Consider the following 24,455-nt stretch of genomic DNA (forward strand, 5'->3'; position numbering starts at 1 on the left):
GCATGTACATGTAATAGTTGTCAGAGAAGCCATCGAGATCATCAAGGATAACACTGTTCCCCAAGACATCGGTTTCTACATTGGCGACATCTGGCGCCCCATCCTCAAGTCCAAGTCCGATGGGTCTCCGGACTTGGACTTGAGGACAACTTAGGTTCAGTTCTCGCCTATGGGTCACCTTTACCCTGAGCTTCTTCCCCTTTGCCCCCTCACTGTGTACTGACACGCTCCAGTGATCATCCAGCATCCTTCAGTCAACTTGCATCCTTCTCAGCTTCGCCGGTTTCGAGCTTCAGCAGTTTGCATCCTTCTCACGCCTCACCGCACCCATCCTTATAACATCGCATCATCTTTGGAATCCCTCATTCTCCTGACGGGCAGAGCATACTGTTTGAAATGTTGAGTCCCTCCGGTTCTTTTCAGAACCACACATTACAAAAGAGATTTATTCACATGGTGCTACCGCAAACTTATCTTGTCTTAGAATCCAGTGTAATCCCTTAGCTGTAACATACATGCATAAACTCCTTTTGGCATTGGGAGTAAGGAATGTAGACAGTGTATTCGCACTATACACCAGTAACTAGCACTAGCTTTCTAGGACAGATGCACTGCCTGCATGTGATGAATGGAACAGAAGATGTGCACCCATCCGAAGGGTTAACTATAGGATCTTGTCATGATGAAAGCACAGGGCCAGGCAAAGTTGAATAGATTTGTACATGTACAAATTTACACTGATTCACAAATGTGGAGATTGTGGAAAATCAGGTGTGTTATTTGCATTTATTATTGTTGTTTTAAGAAATAGGTTAAGTCGGCGAATAGACTCGGAACTGTAGATTCGTGCAAGAATGTTAGCACAAATCTACAGTTCCTTGCCCACTCTCCTTAACGTATGTAATTGAAAAACAATTGTACTTGTTGATTTGTTGGGAAGGGGGGGGGGGGGGCTCTTTTGAGCATTGGGAGAGGGGGTGGCAGGGGAAGGGGGCTAGCTTGGATTGTAAAAGGTTCACTTGCAAATTGATATCAATTGGGCAAAAACATGTAGCAATCAAATTCTGAATTTGGTGGCAAAGGAAGGGGGCGGGGCCTAGCAGGGTGGGGAGGACTGGACAAAATGGATTCACTTCACTCAGAGGACAATGAATAGGGCCATTATTATTCATTGCAGCTTGCAAACACATGATTTTTGGCGACGTGACAAAGCCAAGTTATTGGTGGGTGGTCACACCTCAACCCCAAGCAATGCCCGGGGGGGGGGGGGGGGGGGGGGGGGGGGGGGGGGGGGGGGGGGGGGAGGATGCTTTGTTATTTTCGACCATATTTTGAGCCACCCAAATCAGGGAAGACATTTAAAATTGTTCTTTTTTTTCAGGTGAATATCAATATTACATGCAGCAATAAATTGAAAACAAGAAAATTTAATGCAAAGTTCCAAGATTAGAGCTGTTCAAAATTTGAAAAAATGCATGTTTCGCTTTATGATCATTTTGGACCCCCCCCCCTAAAATTAAGGTGTGATGCATGATGGGTATTATTTTCTTATATTTCTTTTCTACTAGTTGTTCTCATGTACCAAAATTCAGCTTCCAAAATCAATTTCATTCTCAAGATATGGTCCTTAAAATCAGCGATTTATTCTATGGGCCAGTAAGATTACATATTTTTTGGGGGAGGCAAAGTTCATTGAACTTTGTGCTACCATAACACTGCAAAGAAAGCAATATGAGTTGTTGGTTTTGGACCTCATCTACATGTATAGCATCACTAAGAGAACCTTTCCACCAAGTTTGAATAAAATCTGTGTCATATGGCATGGCAATGCTTTCTAATAAAAGAAAAATATGTAGAAGAAAATTCTTTTACAAAATACTTATTGAAGAAAGCCTGTACTTTTAACTTTTTGCTTTGATTTTTTGCAGAAATAGCAGTTTTTATTCATAAATCAATCTTTGCTTTGTTTTCAACAGCAACCACCAAGTGGAAATCTTCATTTAGAGTGGGATTCTGTAAAGTCAGTGAAGCCATCATCAGAAACTCCATTTCACGACTATCAAAATGGGTCAGACTCTGGTTGGACGTATTCTCAGCCATCACCTAACATTTTAGGTGCTTCAAAACGGGACAAACAGGGATTTCCCATTGTCTTGGATGATTTTAGAATTGCAGTTTGCCGAGGAAACTTGCAGGAAGTGGAAGCTTTTCATTTAAGAGGTATTTCACCTTGAGGATCTTGAATAAGACATTTCTTTAAGTATCTGTAGATACACGTATGCAATTTATGCTTAGGGACATTTATAAATGAACAGAGAGACACCCATGGGCGGACACAACTTTGCATGTCCTCTGGTCATTGTGAGGTGAACACAAACACTTGGAAATGTAGCTTTACACGGGATAGCGGACACTTTTTACATAAAGCCACTTACCCCAAGACCAGTCGACTAGTCAAAATTATACAACACCTGAATAAATCCCAGTCATTTGATTGGTGGATCGTTGATCACATGTCATTGAATTATTCGTACCAACGCGTGTGTGGCGCGCAGCGCACAGTGCAGTGGAAGTTCTATTGCACTTTGAATAGAACTTCCATTGCACGGTGTCGCTGCTGCTGGTGGTGGCGCTGTTTTAAATCGAGATAAATTGAATATGATTGTTCTTAAACTGTCAAACAGTTTGTATTAATATAGATATGATGAACTTGTCGCACTTTTAAACAGTTTTTAACCTGAATAAATTGGCTATTAAAAGTCAACCAATCAGATGACAAGGATTTATTCAGGTGTTTTATAAAACAAATAATGAATGTTTCACGTTCGTGCAATGGTGCAATTCGGTGACAGATGTAATGTTCCATTCCACGAGGCGAAGCCGAGTGGAATGGAACATTTCATCTGTCACCTCATGAAATTATTCTTACACTCACAAACATTCATAATTTGTATACTAATAGCATTGTTCATTCAACCATTAAAACCATTGAGTGCTGGTGGTGCAATATGGTGGGACGTACGGTGTCACACACAGCTTTCACTTTCACATAGGTATGGAGTTAAATCCTTTTTTTTTTATTTTACGGATCAAGAAAAAACATTATCAGTCAGTTTTTGAAGATCGAATGACCATTATCCTTACATTATAAGGGCATCCGAGGTGAAGTTGTAAATAGGCTGCAAATGAACTTGGTCTCATTTGAAAACATGCAACATGGGAACTCTCATATGATCGTGATGTCAAAGGTCACATACTAAGGTCACACCTAGGACAAAGGGCATCTGAGGTCAAGTTGTGCAATAGGCTGAAAATATCAAATTGGATTAATTTGAAAAGTTGAAGTCCAATTGGAACCAAACTTGGGTCATAGATGCAACACGGGAACCTTCAAATAATAATAATAATGACCAAGGTCAAAGGTCAATCTTTAAAGATAATCGCGAAAGCAGATGAGACGTGCGGTTCGAGAACCAGCTTGTTCATGAATGGCATGAAGTGGCTGGTACTTGGCATAAATTGCGAATGTACATATTGTGGTAAATTCGTAAGGTCACTGTGATGAGTTAATGGTTTCTGCATGATAATTTCAGGTAAACATGATATTTGAGTTAATCGACAAACTTAGGCTGAGGGGTTTCAACAGCAATGCTGTTATTTGTGGATATGTTGAAAAATTGAAACGTGTGCACTTCGGAAATTTATTGCCGAATTGAAAACGTGTTCAATATGGTTTATTCAAAGTACTCTTGTAGTGTTTTCGAGGTTAGGCTGAAGTTACATCAGATTTTACGGGATGGCCCCAGATTGATTGTTGGCCTGTTTTACGGCCGTTTTCATTACGCGGTACTCGATGGTACTACGGGGTTATCACGAGTTGGCCACAAAGTGCTCACGGACTACACGTAGTACTCTCGAGCTGGCACCGTAGTTACCACTGACACCACGTAGTAGTCTCGAGCTGGCGCAAAGCCATCACGGGATGCAATCGGGATGGCCACGAGATGACGCAGGCGTGCAGTCTGTGAATTCTAGGAAATGGACATGAGCACGGGTTTGTCCGGTGGTGTTTCCGAGGTGGCCACGGATTACTCATGAAGTAAAAATGGGTACCACAAAATAAAAATGTGCTGGCATAAAAAAACGGACAAAAAACGGAGACCACGGACACTGTTGAAAAAAAATTGCATTTCCGAAGTGACCTTGAACTGGTTTTGGATTGGTGTGAGAGGGGCATCAATAAAATATAATACCTGATTATTAATTAACCCTGACCTTCCCAACTCCATCAAAATCCATTCCCCCATTTTTGGGGATTATGGTAGGAAAGCCATGAGTACCAAGTCCATCACAATTCACCGGATTTGTTCCTAAAGCAATTTAAATGTGAAGCTGGGTCAGTGATGGATTTTGGTGGACTTGGTCCAATACTTTAAGTAAGGGACTTACAGTCAAACAAATAAAAAGAAGAAAACTTGTACTTTTGTGAAAATGAAAAGACAAAAAAAAAGATGTAACACGTCTGAAATCTGCATTAAATGTTTCTGTAGTCCTGCGATTGCCTATCAAGCTATCTTTTTGTTTGGTTATCCCTGTGAATTTATTGTCTTATATTTGATGTAAAAACACGGATTGAAGACTCTACAATCCTTATTAGATAGCTTGGCCTCTGTGAAATCAATGGGGGGGGGGGGGGGGGGGGGGGGGGGGGGGGGGGGGGGTGTTCGTACCATACTTTCAATGGGGGCGCTGTTCCAATCCGACTATTATCAACATTATATTACAGCATAGTGTAGAAATAACCCTGTAACCCCAGCTGGCTCTGACAATATTCTGTGCACCTGGGAATATTATATGATTATCATAATTATTAGAAAGGTCATAAGGAATCCAAATTTAGATGACTACAACTTTTTGTGTCGGAACATTTTGAAGTGTGAGGACCTTTTGACCTGAAGTTGGACCTTGTGGATCATGTGACCTTGAGACAAACTTGGATGAAAATTTACCCTAACTTGTTTTCTACAAAATATGCAAACATTGGGAAAATAATATTTTTTGTTTTTGCTTTCTAGCTCATCTCAAAGTTGACATGCATGTTCCTGCTGGAAAAATGTGATATTCCATGTACATTTTTATGTACTATTTACATGTACCTTAATTTTTGCCTCCCCAATACCATCATGAAATACTAACAGCCGGTTTCTCAGCTACCATTTTATCTGCTTCATGCTCCAAATGAATGTTTGAATGTTGTAACACCAAGCCTTCGCATTTAGTAAACACATATTTTCTCAATTTCAATTCCTATTTAAATATGTTTACTCCTAGGAGTTGCAGTAGACACAACATTGCGAGCAGGATGGACAGCTCTAATGTACGCTGCTTTCTATGGACGAATTCAAATCTTGGAGTTTCTTTTGGAAAGAGGAGCTGATGTTAACTTTAATAAAGCATCATGTAAGCATAATGATAATAATAATGATATTAATAACCAAAAAATATACCATAATGGGAGACATTCCATTAGACTTGTGCAAAACAAAACTCTGACTTTTCTGACCCCTAACTCCTATTTTACCTTACTAATTGGACTACGAGCAATCCATCTAGCCTGTTTGTGATGGTAAAAATTTGCATCTAAAAAGGAACTGAGGCATTAAGGAGATATTGAAATGTCTCCATAATTCCACATGTCCCAAAGGTATAACTTCTGATGCTAAAGTGTCTCCCAAATATACAGTAACTGACACTGATACCCTCGGAGAGACATTTCCATGGACTTGTTCACAATTTTCTCCATCGTTAATGACACCAATCCTAAATTTACGTGATCCTACCCCCACAAATTTTGATATAATTTTGGTTTGGACTACAAGCATTCGATCTAGCCTGTTGGCCACATTAAAATTCTGCCTCTAAATAGGAGTTGTGGCATTAGGGAGACACTACAATGTCTTCCTAATGCATCCAAGTTGTCTTCCAAAGGGTACTTTTTACAGTGGTAATAATGATAATAATATATGCACGTTTTTCACCAGTTTTGTGCTGAAGGCGCTACATCAGGGAGCCGAGATTGAATTTATTATATCTGTGGGTGTTTATTGATTTGTTAAAAATATGTTTTTTATGTAAAATGTAGCCAAACCGCCGACTGAAGCACAATCTCGCTGATCATAATTAGCACTTCCTAACCAAACTGAACAGAACTAAATTGATCAGTTCAGTATGTTTGGAATTAGTCTGTGGGACGAGAGGCTGAAAACCACTTCAGTTTTCGAGACGGGCGATCTGGTTTGCAAACTTTATAAAACTTTTCAGACATTCAGAGTATGGTGTACTCTATCAAAAACATTTTGTTTGCTTGGGAATGAGAAAGTCTGGGATAAAAATGCCGAGAATTCTTCATGAGAAAACAACTTAAGAAACAGCGCCCTCTATTGACATAGCCAGAAACCCTTCACACGCAATGCTTGCAGGCTGTATGGTACTGTAGCGGGATCCTATTGGGCTCTTATCCACCAAGTCTAGTGAAACGCAAGAAAAGCTGCAGCCAGATGCTTTATACATGGGTCATGATGAGTTACCCAGAATGCCATGCCCACTTTCTTCACAAGATTCTGTGAAGCTCATCAGCGTGTCCCAGCGCCTTGTTTGCAGGGCGGGGGATACGAGCGAACGCAACTGGCAGTCCCGAACATCACAAGGGAGCCTCCCTAGCAACAGTATTTCTAGGCAACCAGGTTGGAATGTGACAATGGGCATGCACCTGTGGCTCAAATTCCAACATTATTGGCCATCACTCCAGTTGAGCTTCGGGTGTAAGGAACGTCCTATTCATGAAAAGCAACCAATGGTGTATTTATTTGCCAGGAACCCGTTTATTTAATTGGCTGAGATATTATCATCACTGTTCACCGGCAAAGAACCCTCCATTTTATAGTCCCTGGGATAGGGCCATTTAATCGCAAAATTTTATGATTAATCTTAATATTATTTTCTGTTGTCGGGTACCTTGGGACATCCGAAAATGCCGCTCTTAAGTTGCACAGCTGGTATTTTTGCCTTCCAGCTCCCAAAAACTGATATTGTGGTAGCTTATTTTTTGAGAATTGGCTAAAATCATATTTTGGGCCTGTGCTCTCTCAAAAATGGTCCCGTCGTGACCTGTTTGCACGTTTTACCATCCTGATAGGATGGGTAAACAAGAAAGAATATGGTTGGTCCTAAGTTTAGGCCAAAAAAAAAAGTCTCCGGTTTCTGGTATGGAGCTTGCCCCAAAAGTGGTGCGGCGACGCAGCTTTTTTTTTTTTTTTTTACCAGTTTTTTTTTTTTTTTTGGCTTCAAATGTCGGCTGATGACTGCAAATGGTGCCCGACTAAACTTAGTGCAAATATATGGGAGTCCAGAGAGGCCACATAAAGCTTATTCTCGATCATAACCCCATCTAAAAACACGTTAAAATTGTGCAGCAGCAGGATTCCAGTCAAACCAGTGAGTTTGGCGGTTTTGAGACATCATCTTGTATTGAAAAAAAAACTTTTTCATTTTGCCGACGCGCATGGCTGCGGTGACGCGCGCGCATACCAGAAACCGGAGACTTTTTTTTTTGGCCTTATCCGTATTCGTGTTCCTAGGGCATATATTGCTTTGCGGACACCTCCCAAATCCTTTGACTTTGCCCTGTTTGGGGACAGAAATGAAATTGAAACTCACACTTTTTTTAAAGATACACACTTTTTTTATAATTTAAAAACTGCCTCAGACCACAAGCTTTAATTTAAGTGGTAGAGAAGCTTTCTGTCTTGAAAATTGGGCTCGCCATGGCCATTTTTGCTTCCCCTACCCCTAAATTACTCAAATCAAAACAACTGTATAGTGGGTGGCATAGCAAACCTATTGTGCATATTATAACAGTGCCAAATGTGGTACAAAAATAGACCAATATCATATCAACAAATGTGGATATTGGATCATCGCAGATCTGGCCCTTGAGGGCTGTGGGAGCCATCATTTTAAAAATGCTGAGTCATGCTGAGTCAGCACTATTTTGTAATGCGTTTTCTCGTTCAATATGGAGGCTAACATATTTTTCTGCCTTTTTTCTACACACTTGGATGCGAGACAGGCATAAACAATTTGTTTTTCTTTCAATACCTCATTGAAAAAACTTAGTAATGCCTGCCAGCTGATGTCAGGCCTGGCTACACCTACAAGAATTGTACTGCACTGTAATGTAGAATACAGTTGTATATACAGACCTACACAAATTAAGTTGAGAATCAAGTTCTGACTCGCCAAAAATGACGTCCTGGCAATGTTTAGGACCTTCCACTATCATGGCAGGAATGGGTCTGGCAAAAACCTTGTCCCACAAATAATTGATTTTAATCAACTGATTTTAGTAACATAAAATGCTGAATCAGCATTTTAAAAAATGTTTCAAGCTTTGGTGAAAAAAAACCAAATCTAGATCACTTTCATCAAGTTCAAAGTATCGGTATACAGACATGCTTGTAAAATGCAGTGATGGTGATTTCTTGTTATTTATGGGGTGTCGAGGGACAAGCTGGTTAAAAGTTGGATGGGTGGGCGTGGGGGGGGGGGTTTGGACTAAGAACAATATCTATGCAAATTCCTAATATGTTGCATTTGTTGTCTATTATGTGGAAATAAGTGAAAACATGTCATGGGAACACCATTTAGGGAAAACTTGTGGAGCACATTTGCTAAAAGAAAAGGCCTATATGCACTGGGATAATATTTTTCAGGGGGGGGGGGGGCAGAACATGAACCCACCTTCCCCCACGATCCTCCCTCCCCCGGGGCCAGAACATGAACCTGCCTTCCCCCACAATCCTCCCTCCCCCGGGGCCATGCCCCACTTTACCGACCGTGTCCAATCTGTCCACAGAAAAATGGATTGGTTTGTACATGTACAGTGTATGTTATTAATTACACATTTTTAGTGCAGCCCGGGCATGTCGGTCAGTGACAGGTCCAACTTAACAAAGTCTAACAGCTACAGAGACATTTTGAAATTGCTTCCACACAACAAAAATAAGTAAAAACGAATAAAACCAATGAATTATGACATTTCTGTTGGTTTGGGAAAAAAGGATGACAAAATGTGGCATAGTAGTGGGCCCCTGCAAACTGACCTCCCCCAACGGTGGGGTGGGGGGGGGGGGAGGAGGGGGAACTGGGCCATGCCCCCCCCCTTTGTTTTTAGTTACGGCAGCTATTGCGTACACCACCCACAAAACTCAACAAAAACAATAAATCTGTACCCCCTCCCCTTGCTTTCCATATTAAACACAATTTGGTTTTTTTTGTGGGGGGGAATTTAGAAAAAAATGTTTTCAAAAATTTCTGCCCCAAATTTAATATGAAAAGCATGGGGAGGGGGTGCACATTTATTGTTTTTGTTGAGTTTTGTGGGTGGTCTATGCAATAGCTGCCTTTTTAGCAACGTAACTAAAAAGAAAGAGGGGCATGGCCCTGTTAAACCCCCCCCCCCCCCGCCCCTCCCCCCGCCCCTCCCCCTTTAATCCGCCGTTGGGGGAGGTCAGTTTGCGGGGCTCAACCCCACTTTGCTACTTTTTATCATCCATTTGTCCCAAACCAACCAAATGTCATATCTCTAATTCATTGATTTCATTTGCTTATTTTGTTGTGAGGAAGCAATTTCTAAAAGTTTCTGTAGCTATAAGACTTTGTTAAGTTGGACCCGTATGACCAACATGCCTGGGCTGCACTAAAAACGTGTAATTAATGAAATACAAGTATAAACAAATTCACTTTCTATGGACAGATTGGACACGATCGGGAATGTGGGGCATGGCCCGGGGGAGGGAGGATTGTGTGGGGGGGGGGGGGGAGGCGGGTTCGTGCCCCCCCCTGAAAAAAATTATCCCAGTACCGTATAGGCCTATTCCTTTTAGCAAATGTACATTGTACCTAAATGTGCTATGTAAGTTTTCCCCAAATGGTGTTCTCATGACATATTTCCACCCATTTGCACATAAAAGACTACAAATGCGCAACTCAGCAACTGCTGAACTGATTAATAATCACTTCGCTACCATCTGCAATCAACTCCCCACCCTTAATACTGTCAATATCCCCACTTATCTGCCAGCAGAGTCACCACCACCAACAGTTTACCGCTGTCAAACACTCAAGCTTTTAGGCCCCCCCCCCAAAAAAAAGTCTCCAGTTTCTGGTATGGAGCTTGCCCAAAAAGTGGTGTGGCGACGCGGCTTTTTTTTTTTTTTTTACCTTTTTTTTTTTTTGCTTCAAATGTCGGCCGATGACTGCAAATGGTGCTTATTCTCAATCATAACCCCATCTAAAAATACGTTAAAATTGTGCAGCAGCAGGATTCCAGTCAAACGAGTGAGTTTGGCGGTTCTGAGACAACATCTTTCATTGAAAAAAAAACTTTTTCATTTTGCCGACGAGCATGGCTTCGGCGACGCGCGCGCATACCAGAAACCGGAGACTTTTTTTTTGGCCTTTAAGAAACCTCAATACAACAAAGTCTGGCCACCCATGAATGGAAGACTGCAACAATTGTTCCAATCACTAAGGTCAGCAACGTAACATCACATGATCAGCTGCGACCTATCTCTCTTACACCAATATTTGGTAGAATCTTCGAATCATTTATTGCAAAATGGATTGTAGAAGATATCTCTGCTAAGCTTGATATAAAACCGTACGGGAATATTAGAGGATGCTTTTTTTTTTTTTTTTTCATTCATTCATATTTATTTCCACTTTATCATTTTAAAGGGAAAAGGTTTAGACAATAATTTAGATAAACGGATAAGATTAAACGGTGGGCTTCTCCAAAAAGCAGGCTTGTCCAGTGGAGAAGTCCATTATGTGTAGAAAAAATATATATTAATTACATTTGTTCCTTTAACTTAACTACACAATGAAATACACTTTAAGTTGCACATACAGAGACAAGGGACCAACACAAACAGGACAAGACAAAACAAATCAAGTTAAATCAGAACCTTCATGGGAAATCATAAGAAGAACATGTTCACAGCAAATACTAAGTAAAACTAAAATTAAGCATTATTGTAACTTTCCATAATCAGAGACTTCAGCTTTTTCTTAAATAAAGGCCTACTGCTGACAATTCTAAGTCTTTGATTTAATGAGTTCCAGAATTTGGGGCCCTGATAATGAATGAACTTTTTAGCTTTAGCAGTACGTACCGGTATGTGTGGGATATGGAAATCCCTAGACTGTCTGGTATGATGACGATGAATAACGGTATTAGTCTTAAACATTCGTTCAAAAGAATTAGATAAATCGTGGGCAACAAGCTGATGCATAAACATTCCAAGCTGGAGAAAATAAATGTCAGTGACTTTAAGGGTATTATGATTAAAGAATAAAGGATCAGAATGAGCCCTGAAGTCTACACGGTCTATAATTCTCAAGGCTTTTTTATGTAGAACAAGAATTTTGTTTAAAAGACAACTACTTGTGTTGCCCCAAGCAAGAATACTATAGGAGATATACGGCAACATTAAAGCGTTGTAGATATTATAAAGAATTTGGGAAGGAAAAAAATATTTCAATTTGCTAATAACACCTACATTTCTGGAAATTAATTTACATATATGATTTACATGATAATTCCAATATAATTTGTCATCAATAAATAGACCAAGAAATTTGATACAATTGGTTTGTTTGATTGTTAAATTATCAAATAATATGTCAGTAGGAATTGAATTAACTGTGTTACTAAATAACATAAAACAAGTCTTATCAATGTTGAGAGATAATTTGTTGGCTTTGATTCATTTAGAAACAGAAATGAGCTCTAGATAAACCGGGTTAACAAGTGTGGTCAGATTACTATGAGTATAAAATAAGTTGGAATCTTCTGCGAATAAAATAAATGACAGGATCCGAGAGGATTTATCAAAGTCATTAATGTAAATAGAAAAAAGCAAGGGTCCTCATAGAGATCCTTGTGGAACTCCACATAGTAGATCTTTAGTAGAAGACTAATTGTCATTACAATAAACAAATTGTTTACGGTTAGTGAGGTAATTCCTGAACCACTCCAAGGCAATTCCTCTAATTCCATAAAAAGAAAGTTTTGCCAAAAGAATGTCATGATTGATTGTGTCGAATGCCTTGGAGAGGTCCAGAAAGATTCCCAAAGTATGTGAAGACTGTTCCTGACCAGCGATAATTGTATCTAACAATTGTAAGATAGCATGAGTGGTTGAGTGGTTCTCCCTAAACCCATATTGAGAATCGGATAAAACATTGTGTTTCAACAAAAACTGAGATGTACGAATATAAATTATACGTTCAAGAATTTTTGAAAAGGAAGTTAAGATAGAAATGGGTCTATAATTATTAACTAAACAAGAATCACCTTTCTTGAAAACAGGAATAACTTTGGCAATTTTCATGGAATCAGGAACTATACCAGAACTTTATGATTGGTTCATAATAAAAATGCTCAACCACACATTACTTGATTGACATGTTAAACTTCTTATTAGAGGGACTTGATAAACCAGGATACTATGCTCAACTCTGTGCAATTGACTTCACCAAAGCCTTTGATTGTGTCAACCACAGTATAGTTATTAAAGCCTTGGTGTTCGGAAATCAATTGTTCCCACTATCTGCAGTTTTCTCACCGAGCGTACACAAAATACTAAACTCAATGGTCATATTTCCTCAACCCAACACATTTCTTGTGGTGTACCTTGTTCTGGTAAACGATGCCTCGGTTGATTGCTGTAGACGGTGGAAATATGTTGATGATCTGACTCTTGGTGAAGAAGTTAAATATGGGGAAACATCCAAACTGCAGTCACACCTCGATAATCTGTCTATTTGGTGTCAACAAAATGACGTGTTACCTAAACCTTCTAAGTGTCAGCATATGTATATTAATTTTCTAAAACGAGGAATTCAAATACCACTTTATCACTGGAATCGGTTAATTTAAACAATGTCCCCCATATGAAATTGCTGGGTATCACGGTACAAGATGACCTCAAGTGGTCCATGCATGTCAATGATATAGTCTCTAGAGCTGCTCGTAGGTTATGTACCCTGTGCATCCTCAAAAAAGGCCAAGATTCCTCAGCCTGACATATTGGCGGTTTTTAAATGTTATATTAGACCCATTCTCGAATACGCAAGTCAAGTCTGGCATACCTCAATAACCATGAAACAGAGTCAAGAAATAAAACACGTGCAGAAGCGGGCTTGCCGCATTATTCTGGGTCATGAATATGTTAATTATGATGAGGCTATCGAGAGGTTAAATATCACCACGCTAGATATCAGGCGCCAAAGCCTTCTGTATAAATTTGGCAAAAATCTCATGTCTTCAACAAAATTCTGAGAAATGCTGCCTCCAGATAAAATAAATTTGCGGTCGAGCGGAAATCATCATGCTCTGGTAATCCCAAAATGTCGTACTGAAAGATATAGAAATTCAGTAATCCCATCACTAGCAAGAATTTTAAAGTAATTATGTATCTGATTTTATTCCAAATATTACTGTATGTGTCTTAATATTTTTTCCAAAATGTCTTATTCACTTCAATATCCTAGTACCATCCCTCTCAACATTCACCCAGCCAAACCCATTCCCTGGTCAGCTTTCCATACCTCCTCCCCCCACACACTTCCTTAATATATTTTAAAGTACATTTTCTAGTGTTTTTATTTGCATCTATTTATTTACTAGTCTGATTTTAGCTTTTAGAATCATTGTTCATTGTCGATTTTGTTTTAACTTTAATTTTTTAACTATTGTAAAATGACCATAATTCAGCCTTCGGGCTGCCATGTGTCCTTTAAATGAAATAAATAAAGCATGAATAATAAGATGTACTAGGAATTTGATATGCATAGATATTGTTGATAGTCCAACCCCCCCCCCCCCCCACCCCCGCCAACTTTTAACCACCCTGTCCTTCGACACCCATAAATCACCATCGCTTTACAAGCATGTCTGTATACCGATACTAAGGTTAACATTGGCAGGACATCATTTTGGCGAGTTGGAACTTGAATTCCCAACTAACTTTGTGTAGGTCTACATATACATCTGTATTGTACATTACAGTGCAGTACAATTCTTGTAGGTGTAGCCAGGCCTGACATCAGCTGGCAGGCATTATTAATTTTTTTCAATGAGGCATTGAAAGAAAAACAAATTGTTTATGCCTGTCTCACATCCAAGTGTGTAGAAAAAAGGCAGAAAAATATGTTAGCCTCCATATTGAACGAGAAAACGCATTACAAAATAGTGCTGACTCAGCATGACTCAGCATTTTTAAAATGATGGCTCCCACAGCCCTCAAGGGCCAGATCTGCGATGATCCAATATCCACATTTGTTGATATGATATTGGTCTATTTTTGTACCACATTTGGCACTGTTATAATATGCACAATAGGTTTGCTATGCCACCCACTATACAGTTGTTTTGATTTGAGTAATTTAGGGGTAGGGGAAGCAAAAATGGCCATGGCGAGCCCAATTCTCAAGACAGAAAGCTTCTCTACCACTTAAATTAAAGCTTGTGGTCTGAGGCAGTTTTTAAATTATAAAAAAAGTGTGTATCTTTAAAATAAGTGTAAGTTTCAATTTCATTTCTGTCCCCAAACAGGGCAAAGTCAAAGGATTTGGGAGGTGTCCGCAAAGCAATATATGCCCTAGGAACACGAATACGGATAAACTTGGGACCAACCATATTCTTTCTTGTTTACCCATCCTATCAGGATGGTAAAACGTGCAAACAGGTCACGACGGGACCATTTTTGAGAGAGCACAGGCCCAAATATGATTTTAGCCAATTCTCAAAAAACAAGCTACCACAATATTAGCCTTGGTCAATGCTCTCGTCGTTATTCGTCCCGTACGCGGTCAATCGTCGGCATATATTCTCACGCGCTATGCACATGCATGTAAAAATACAGCTCGAACAGCGACCTCACGCGGCCACTATTTTTATGCAAATCAGTTGGAGACGATGTCGAGCCTTGGTTCAATCGTCCATGTGAGGTTTTGGGGGTGGTGCTCATTATGTTAATAGCCTTAGCTGACCTTAAATGTCGTTTTCTTATTGGTCGATCGTTGCGTGGAAACTTGCATAGTGAAACGTTGCACCGTACATAATCCATACACGTACACATTGTGTCTCTGCACACGGCACCAATGCACAAAAACTGTGGTTCCTGTCACGTCCGCAAAAGCCGGAATAGCTGCAAATAATTGATGACGTCCGGATTTACCAAGGTGTGATTGGACACTCCACATATTAGCCCCGCCTACATTATCTGTATTCGCATACGAGCTCGTGCGCTGGAAATCTAGCGCAAAGTAAAGAAAAACATAAGCTTTGGCCGACGATTGAACCAAGGCTCGACATCGTCTCCAACTGATTTGCATAAAAATAGTGGCCACGTGAGGTCGCTGTTCGCGCTGTATTTTTACATGCATGTGCATAGCGCGTGAGGATATATGCCGACGATTGACCGCGTACGGGACGAATAACGACGAGAGCATTGACCAAGGCTACCACAATATCAGTTTTTTGGAGCTGGAAGGCAAAAATACCAGCTGTGCAACTTAAGAGCGGCATTTTTGGATGTCCCAAGGAACCCTTCAACAGAAAATAATATTAAGACTAATCATAAAATTTTGCAATTAAATGGCCCTATCCCAGGGATACTGGCAGCACATCCCCAAAGTTCGGTGGCCTACAGCTGAACCCAAATCGATACTTTGTAATGACCTCAGAGATGCATTGCATCAATTCGAACAATGCCGCTATCAATCATTCTCTGGAAAGGCTTTTTGGAGCTGATATTTTATTTGGGCATTATTTTTTTCAGAGACAGGGGAAAACTTTATGCGAAAAAAATGTGGGAAACTGAATTGAACATTAAATTTCACCCCCGTTATGTGTACATGCACATAGATAAACGATTGGGGGGGGGGGGAGAGAGAGAGAGGAGGGGGGGGGGGGGTGATATTCCAAGTCCAAATACCGGTAACTTATTAAATGTAGGGGGCCCCCCCCCCCTAATGTAGAATATATTTCGGAATATGTTTTGATATTTAAGCATTAAACGCAAGTGCTGTATCAAATGTGCCCCTATTCCAGCCGGGAAATAGAAAAGTGTCTTATAAAAAATATATTCTTGTCTGGAAAGCAGACCCAGTTACTGCAAGGACGTTCATGCTGAGCTGCTAGCCAGTGAGAATTTCTTTGGTGAATGAGAACACTTATTAAAAAAAATAATAAATTGATCAGAATCGATCAACACATTAAGTGCCAAATGAAGGCGAAGTGAAAACATATTCTGATCACCTCGTGCTCATATGCATGTTGCTCAAGAGAATGTGTTCCCTTGTAGTCTGAGAAAGTTCTTAGAGTGTCAGTCAACAGGTAGCAATACCTGGTAGCATTCAAATCTTGTTACAAACTGAAGATCATGCCCAGGAATTTTGAACTCAGAGAAATCATCGCCGGCGCGCCACAGTGGGCTGTGATGTATGAAGTGCGTTGCGTTCAGCCGTGACACCTATTGTTATGCTTGTTTTCCTCCAGCACTGCACTACGCCGCATGTCAGTGAGCCCAGGGAGGCCGTTATGGGGCGTTGTGCGGCTCTCTGCGGCGCAGTGAAGACCGTGGTGCACCAATAAAATTTAATAGGATGCCTGGCTAAATAGACTTTCAACATTGTACATTCTTGGTAAATAAAACTGAAGGCCAATTTGCGCAAAATACAAGGTCCATTTTAAAATTTTAGTGCCGTTTAAACGTTTGTGAACATTTTTGATTTTCATGGACAGATTTGAATTGTTTGTGTTTAAACATGTAAAAGTCACATCCTTAGTATTTACACCCCCCCAATATTTTGTAAAGACTGCCCTTTTCCATTCACATGCCCTTTTAAAAAAAATGTGAATCTACGTTTAATTTGATAAACATTTAGCAAAATTGTATAGCGTTTAAACGTTTAAGAAAATTGCACTGAAAGGTTGTATTGTTCACCAGCGCGTATTATGAATCCAATATTCTCACATGCGTATTATAAGTCTAAGATTTTGGAATTTGTCACACGTATCAATCATGATTTTTGGAACAACCTGTATTAATTTCTGACGAAAATGTTTAAATTTCTTTAAAATAGAGGTCGTTTTCTGCATATATGCCCTTTTGCAGGGAACATTTTGGTGATTACCGTACCTGCTACTGCATAAGGGCATACGCGCATATGCCCTTCTGCTGGGCACACATCACTCATTAGGTGAAGATGCTATTATAATAAACTTCGGTGATCTCATATTCCCCATATTACGTAGGCCTACATATTACATCCATTCGTGATTGAGGATCAAGGTATATAGAGGTAATTAGTTGCACTCACTTTCATGATTGTTTGTGATATTGAAACATTTCGTAGGTGGTGTGTTTTGTTCCTGCGTGGGGTAAAGAACACACTGATTGTCGTTTTCCCATTTCACTCCTAATTATCATTCTAATTATTTATTAAACATTAATTACTTACAGTTCTTTTTATTATTGCTGAACATTTATTTCAACGTTGTTATGTCACTAGTAATATTAAATCGTTATGTTAATATTTAAGCATACAAAATATAATACGAAGTAATTTTACACAACACCGTTATTAACATAATGAAAATATATGCATAATCCACATAACAACACGGGGATAGGGTGAAGCGATCGCTTTTGTTCCCTGACCCGTTGGACACTTACAGACTGACGGACAATTAAGTACGAACTAAGGACAATGACAGGCAAACAAACAAACAGGAGTATCATTAAGCTATTGTTGTATGTTTACAAAGTATCAACAGACTACGAATAAAATGTAAGAAGTTGTGTTATTAATTTTTTGGTAAATGTAGATAGAGTTAAAGACGTTTTAAGACGGATACTTAGACTATTCCAGAAACTCGTGCCACGTTGAACTATTCCAATTTTGAACACTGTCGTTCTATTGAAGCCAACATGAACATTTTTCTTCGCGATGCTCCTGGTTTTATAACAATGAACATTTGATCAGATGTTGCACTACATAATTATCTTGGTCTTAATCATGTAATCAGTGATTGGTCCATGATAAACGGTTGATCTGCACATGAATGCAAGTTGCACTTATATTGTTCTTATTGATGCTTGTTGACCTTTGACCCTTTCTTAAGTAGGGATGGCACCACTTGAAACTTTGTAAGGTACACAGTGACACTTGTTTTATCCTTGCACTGGTAATTATGATTTAACGTGTAATAAGCGCTAATTAAAGACCTTCTTAATTGGACTTTGCACTACATGTACATATCCTGTTCTTAAGCACGTGATCAGTGATCGGTCTATGATATACTGTTGATCTCCACAAAAAAAAGTCATGAATGTAAGATGCACTCAACGTTATAATTATTGGTGTTTATTGACCCTTTATTAAGTAGGGATGGCACCACTTGAATTTCTTAAGTGGCGGATTTCGCTCCATCAAGGTGTAAGGAACACATTGACACTTGTTTTATCATTGCACTCGAAATTATGATTAAACCTCGCTGGGCTCCTGGACTAAAACGGGCATGCAGCCATGCACCTGTGGCTCAGATAGTTAGGAATTCCAACATTATTGGCAATCACTCCAGTTGTGTGTGGAAGGAACGTTATTATTCATGAAAGCAGACGGTCCGTGATGAAAGCAACCAATGGCGTATTTATTTACCGGGAACCGGCTCATTTCATTGGCTGAGATACTATCATCACTGTTTATCATCAAAGAATCTTCCAATTACTGGGGGCAAGTCATCAAAGGCCTTAAAATTTGGTGGCCTACTGCTGAACCCAAATGTATATACTTTGTAACGAACAAGAGTGGCATTGTATCAATTTGAACATGCAGAGAAAAAACTCTGTCAATCACTCTCTAGAAAGGCTTTTTCGGAGCTGCATTTTATTTCGGTGTTTTTTTTCAAAGACCGGGGAAAGTTTATACGAAAAATGAGGAAAACTGAAATAAACATGAAATTTCACCCCTGTAAAGGTCTGTATTGTGTACATGTACATGAATATTGGGGTTGATATTCCAAATAATTTGTTGAATGTACGTCTTGTTTTAAAACTGGACTGAAGAACAAAATGCCCACCTTTTTTGGCCCAGAATTGGTAGTCCAGATTTTATACTAAACCAACTTGACCGGGGCCTTGTTATGATGACTGCGTTACCATTAATTGCCGGTGGGGAAGATGTTAACTGACAAGGATTTTTAAAAAAGGTGTCCTTATCCATGGGTTCTGTATTTTACGTCCTACATGCATCCTTTGGTCGTCACTCATCAGGCAACCAAATTGAATTGTTTACATATATCCAACAATATTATTTTTCGATGTAATTTTTCTATCCAGGAAGGTTTTTCAGCCAATGATGGCAACTTTCAATAATGTTACTAAAGAGGTAGAGTTTTGTACGTATCACAATATTTTTCAAGGGGGAGGGTTGCACTTTCCCCCACAGAACAATTTAACAATTATGGTCGCAGTTTGGCTGTGGGAATTAAATACTTTACAAAATCAATTAAGATAGCAAGTTAGAAAACTGCAATTTCCTTCCTATAATAGATCCAGTAATAATATGTCACTGCCCCTCAGCCCCCGCCCTAAGATCCAAAGATTTATTTTTATTTTACCCCGCCAACACCAAACAAATTCTGGGTCATCGTCATCGATAACCTTGTTACGGAAGCGGCAGTGACATTTTTTTAAGGGAGCGGTGGACTTTACAGCACTTAGGAAAAAAATAATCCCAATGCATCAAAATACATCATTTGAGGAATCACAAGTCAGCACTGAATCTAGTCAATAACATTTAAGTGAGTACCTTCAAAGACAACATTTCATGAATGTCAGGCAGAAAAGGTGCTCCCATTTGGTACCATTTTGAGAAAATCAAATCAAATACAGTGACGGGATGTCGAGCAAGATGTACAACCTGTGGGTATGAGTTGCAGGGATTGGTGAAGCGGATGTAACGCACTATGATAAATGCTCTGCTAATGAAGATGGTGCTACTTCTAACATATTTGAGCCACAGCCAAATAGAGATGGTAAGTTGACAAATAATGTTTAATCAATCCATTGAATTGTTCTTTGTGCTCTTTGTGCGTTATTACCGTGTAGGCCTGGCTAACATAGTTATAACTACCACAAGTTGAATGTGAAGGTAAAAAGAAAACATTTTAGCTGAATTAATAATAAATTCAATGTAGAATCATTTATCAGACATGAGTGATCACGACGGTGAGGGAGAAAGAAATATAACTAGAGGTTCGCGTTTGTTGTTACAAACGCAGAGTGGTCGGTAGACAACATATTTCATTATACATTGTCTAGTTAAGTTATGATATGTTTATGTCAGAACAAAGATTCTCGAACTTTAACCTTTCCAGAGCAACCAATTATTTTGTACAAAAAATGCATCTATTAGGGGAAGATAAATTTCAGTATACATTTTAGGTACGTGGATAGATTTTGATGACGTCATCAGACAAAAAAGAGAAGGGAATACTGATTTAGTTCAAGGAGGATACCAGTTTATCATTATAAGTAAAAAAAAACCCATATAAATATGGACGTTTTAAGTATTTGTAATAATAACACCCAACTTCCTGTTAGATGATGTCATAGTATTTGGAAGCAACAGGTCAACATTAAGTGTAACAGATGTCATAAATTGGACTAGGAACAAACTCATGAGACAGGGGTCAAATAATGGATGTTAATAAGCAAAATGTTCATTTGTGGTTGCTATAAGGCAAAAAAACCAAAACAGTCGCCCGTCGCCGTAGCCATGCGCGTCGGCAAAATTAAAAAAAAACAATTTCAATGTAAGATGATGTCTCAAAACCATTTATGTGGCCACTCTGGGCTCCCATACATTTTGCACTAAATTTAGTTGGCCAACATTTGCAGTCATCAGCCGACATTTGAAGGGGAAAAAAAAGAAAGAAAAAAAAAGACGTGTCGCCACACCAATTTTGGGGCAAGCTCCATACCAATAACTGGAGCCTTTTTTTTTGGCTTAACGGAATATGAAGAAAAAATGTGGCAAACTTTTGCTTGAGGGTTTTTAAATTTGAAAAGATTAAACTCTTTTTGATGTGCCGCTAGAGGGCGCCTTTGGGAGGGTGACGTCAAAGTTATGTTTTTGTATTTAGCATTCCTCACTTACCACTTCCAATATATTTGTCTGTAGTAAAATGCTCCCATTTTAGGGTTAGATTCAATTTCTATTGCACTTCCGGTAACAACAGAAGTGAAGGTCAAGCGGTTTTATGCCAGAGAATAAAAAATGTTGCTCAAGGCACCTTCTTCAATCTCACGAAAAAATGAACACGATACTCTATATGGCTCAAACTTTTTTGTCAAATTGTGCTCTCAAATCGCTTGTAATTTGATACCCGATGATGTCATGATGACGTAACAAAATTTATAACATCTTCGTAGCATGGTTCAAGTTCACACTAGGTTTTATGATCATCCCGTGAACCGTTCGGAAGAAATTATGCTCTGTTTTGATTTCAGGCTAAGGCCAAAAAAAAAAAGTCTCCGGTTTCTGTATGGAGCTTGCCCAAAAAGTGGTGCGGCGACGTGGTTTTTTTTTTTACCTGATTTTTTTGCTTCAAATGTCGGCTGATGACTGCAAATGGTGCCCGACTAAACTTAGTGCAAATATATGGGAGTCCAGAGAGGCCACATAAAGCTTATTCTCGACCATAACCCAATCTAAAAACACGTTAAAATTGTGCAGCAGCAGGATTCCAGTCAAACCAGTGAGTTTGGCGGTTTGAGACATCATCTTTCATTGAAAAAAAAACTTTTTCATTTTGCCGACGCGCATGGCTACGGCGACGCGCGCGCATACCAGAAACCGGAGACTTTTTTTTTTGGCCTAATGTCTTCGTTTTGAATTCACCTAACTTTGACCTTCTGTTACAAGCGAGTTTACATACACGACAAAAATGTTTAGCAATTAATGGTCTATCCGATAACAGAATTTAAAAAAATTTGATGATTTAATTCAAGAGTTATAGGTGAAAGTAATCTGTCACTTTTTCAGCTAAAACCACTTGTAATTTGACACCTGTTGATGTAATCATGACGTCAGAGTAATATGCACCACTTTGGTTGAGGGTCGATATAAGTTCATACCATATAACCCGCCGAGAAGTATTGTCCGGAAAGAAAGAAAGAAAGAAAGAAAGAAAGATTAATCGTAACAGCTCCAAAGAGTGGTTGGGTTGTGCCCGACCACTCAAGAAGTTATACAAAAAATAATAGACGAATGAATGCTTTGATGAATGAATGCTTCACGGTGTTTGAAAGTCCATGTATTAGTTACTCAATTATTTTTGTCTCATTATATATTTTAGAATCGGGGCAAGCCTCTACTACTGACAAGCCAGGTCCTTCAGGAGCCTCTGCCTCTGCAAGTACTGCATCCACATCTTCTGTTGCAGCAAGTGCATCCACATTCTGTCCTAGCAAATGACCCTCATCAGTAATTCAAACTCCCAAAAAAGCTGTATTGGATAGTTTTGTCTTCAAAACCTCTACCATGCAAAAGGCAGAGCTTGATTTGCAGGTTGCGAGAATGGTATTTGCTACCAATTCTGCATTTCACACAGTAGACCATCCTGAATTGGGGAAGATGACTGGAATGTTGCGACCAGGCTACACACCTCCCTGAAGAAAGGATGTTGCCGATTAGTTTGCCTCAGGTGCATGAAAAAGAATTCAACAAGTCTGTGGATATGTTGAAAGGTAAGACTGTGTACCTTGGACTAGATGGCTGGTCGAATGTCCACAATGAACCCATCATCTATGCTACTGTTACCACTGATAGTGGCCAAGTTTATTTGGTGGATACTGTTGACACCTCTGGAGAGCCACACATTGCAGAATACCTTGTAGAGGTTGCCACAGCTTCCATGGGAAAGGCTCACAATAATGTTGGCTGCATAGTTGTTAGTATTGTCACTGACAATGTAGCCAATGTAGCTGCAATGAGAAGGCAGTTAGAAGAGAATAGGGAAACAGACCTGGTGACTTCTGGGTGTTCCGCACACATCCTAAATCTGCTTGCACATGACTTGGAAGCACCAAATGTAAAGGAGCAGGTAGTGTATGCCGTAAAGTACTTCAGAAATAACCACCGCTTCTGCAAAATATCGTCAAGTGGGGGGCAATTTGCTTGTGATGCCCCAAGATGTTAGGTGGAACACCATATCTGACTGTTTGGATTCATACATCAAGAACTGGCCTAAACTGCTGTAGACAGCACTGTAAAAGCTAAGGTGGAAAACCTGGGCTTGCAGAGAGCAGTGCTTAGGATCTACATGCAAGACATCTCCATTAGTAGTTGCATTGGACAAAATACAAAGTGATACACTGATGTTGGCAGAGGCTGTTGAGATCTGGAAAGAATTAGAGGGAAAGCTACTGCCTATGGGTAACTGGGTGGTCACAAAAAAGTTCAAATCCAGGCACAACCAGCCCATAACACCAGCTTATCTCGTGACAAACCTAATTCATCCCACCCAAGGAGGCAAGTCTGTCACAGATGATGAGAAGGATACTGCGGTGGAGTATGCCAGTCAAAAGTGGCCATCCATCATGCCAATGATTGTCAAATTCCAAGCCCAATCATGACCCTTTCATGCTTGCAAGTTAACTTTAATTAAAACAATGATTTGGCTAATTTTTCAAAACCTACAAGTTGAGTTGATGTTGATGTAGGTGTACATATAGGGGTGTTTGAATGTGTTAAATATGTTTTACAGTTTGTAACCCTGAGAGCAGCGAAGAGGCTCGCACGCGAGCCCCTTTTTTTTGTTTCTTAAAGGGAAAATACAACATTTGCAAACATCAAAAATAAAACTACCAAATCATTTTGAAATACCTTGCTGGACTGTTAGTGAATGACAGTGTAAAGCATCCTGTAAAATCATGGCACCTGGTATACTGTCATTTTCAAGAAAAGTGGTATTTTTGTATCAATTTCCGACGCTGATCGGCCGACCAGCGTTGGAAAAAACTGTTTTTTTTGTCAAATACTGGCCCCAATGGACCATCGCATTTGTTTGCAATCGATTACACACCTATGAACGGGTACAAGCCAGCTAGACTCGTTCCCTGACCTTACAATTCCCCAATGTATGTAAACTGCTCTGTTTCTTCTTAAATGGAGTCAGGGAACCAGACTACAGGAAAATGATTGTTTTTCTTGGTTTTTATAGCATTTTTGAACCCAAAACATCAAAAAAGTCAGTGAAACTATATTTGCTATATATTTCCAACCCCCCAATTCCATCCATTTCTGAAAATTACAGC

At 39.5% G+C, this 24,455-nt stretch overlaps 1 protein-coding gene across 5 annotated transcripts in view; it reads left to right on the forward strand.

Moving 5' to 3' along the window:
• The window catches only part of LOC119741476 (ankyrin repeat, SAM and basic leucine zipper domain-containing protein 1-like), a 102,070-nt gene that overhangs the window by 13,808 nt on the left and 63,807 nt on the right, over positions 1-24,455 (forward strand). For all 5 annotated transcript variants that reach the window (XM_038217237.1, XM_038217264.1, XM_038217246.1 and 2 more), the window contains exons 2-3: positions 1,977-2,220; positions 5,332-5,460. In XM_038217237.1, the coding sequence (XP_038073165.1) occupies positions 1,977-2,220; positions 5,332-5,460 (373 nt within the window). The remainder of the gene's footprint in view (positions 1-1,976; positions 2,221-5,331; positions 5,461-24,455) is intronic.

Source organism: Patiria miniata, unplaced genomic scaffold (assembly GCF_015706575.1).
Source record: "Patiria miniata isolate m_02_andy unplaced genomic scaffold, ASM1570657v1 HiC_scaffold_11, whole genome shotgun sequence".
NCBI classification, from domain to species: Eukaryota; Metazoa; Echinodermata; class Asteroidea; order Valvatida; family Asterinidae; genus Patiria; species Patiria miniata.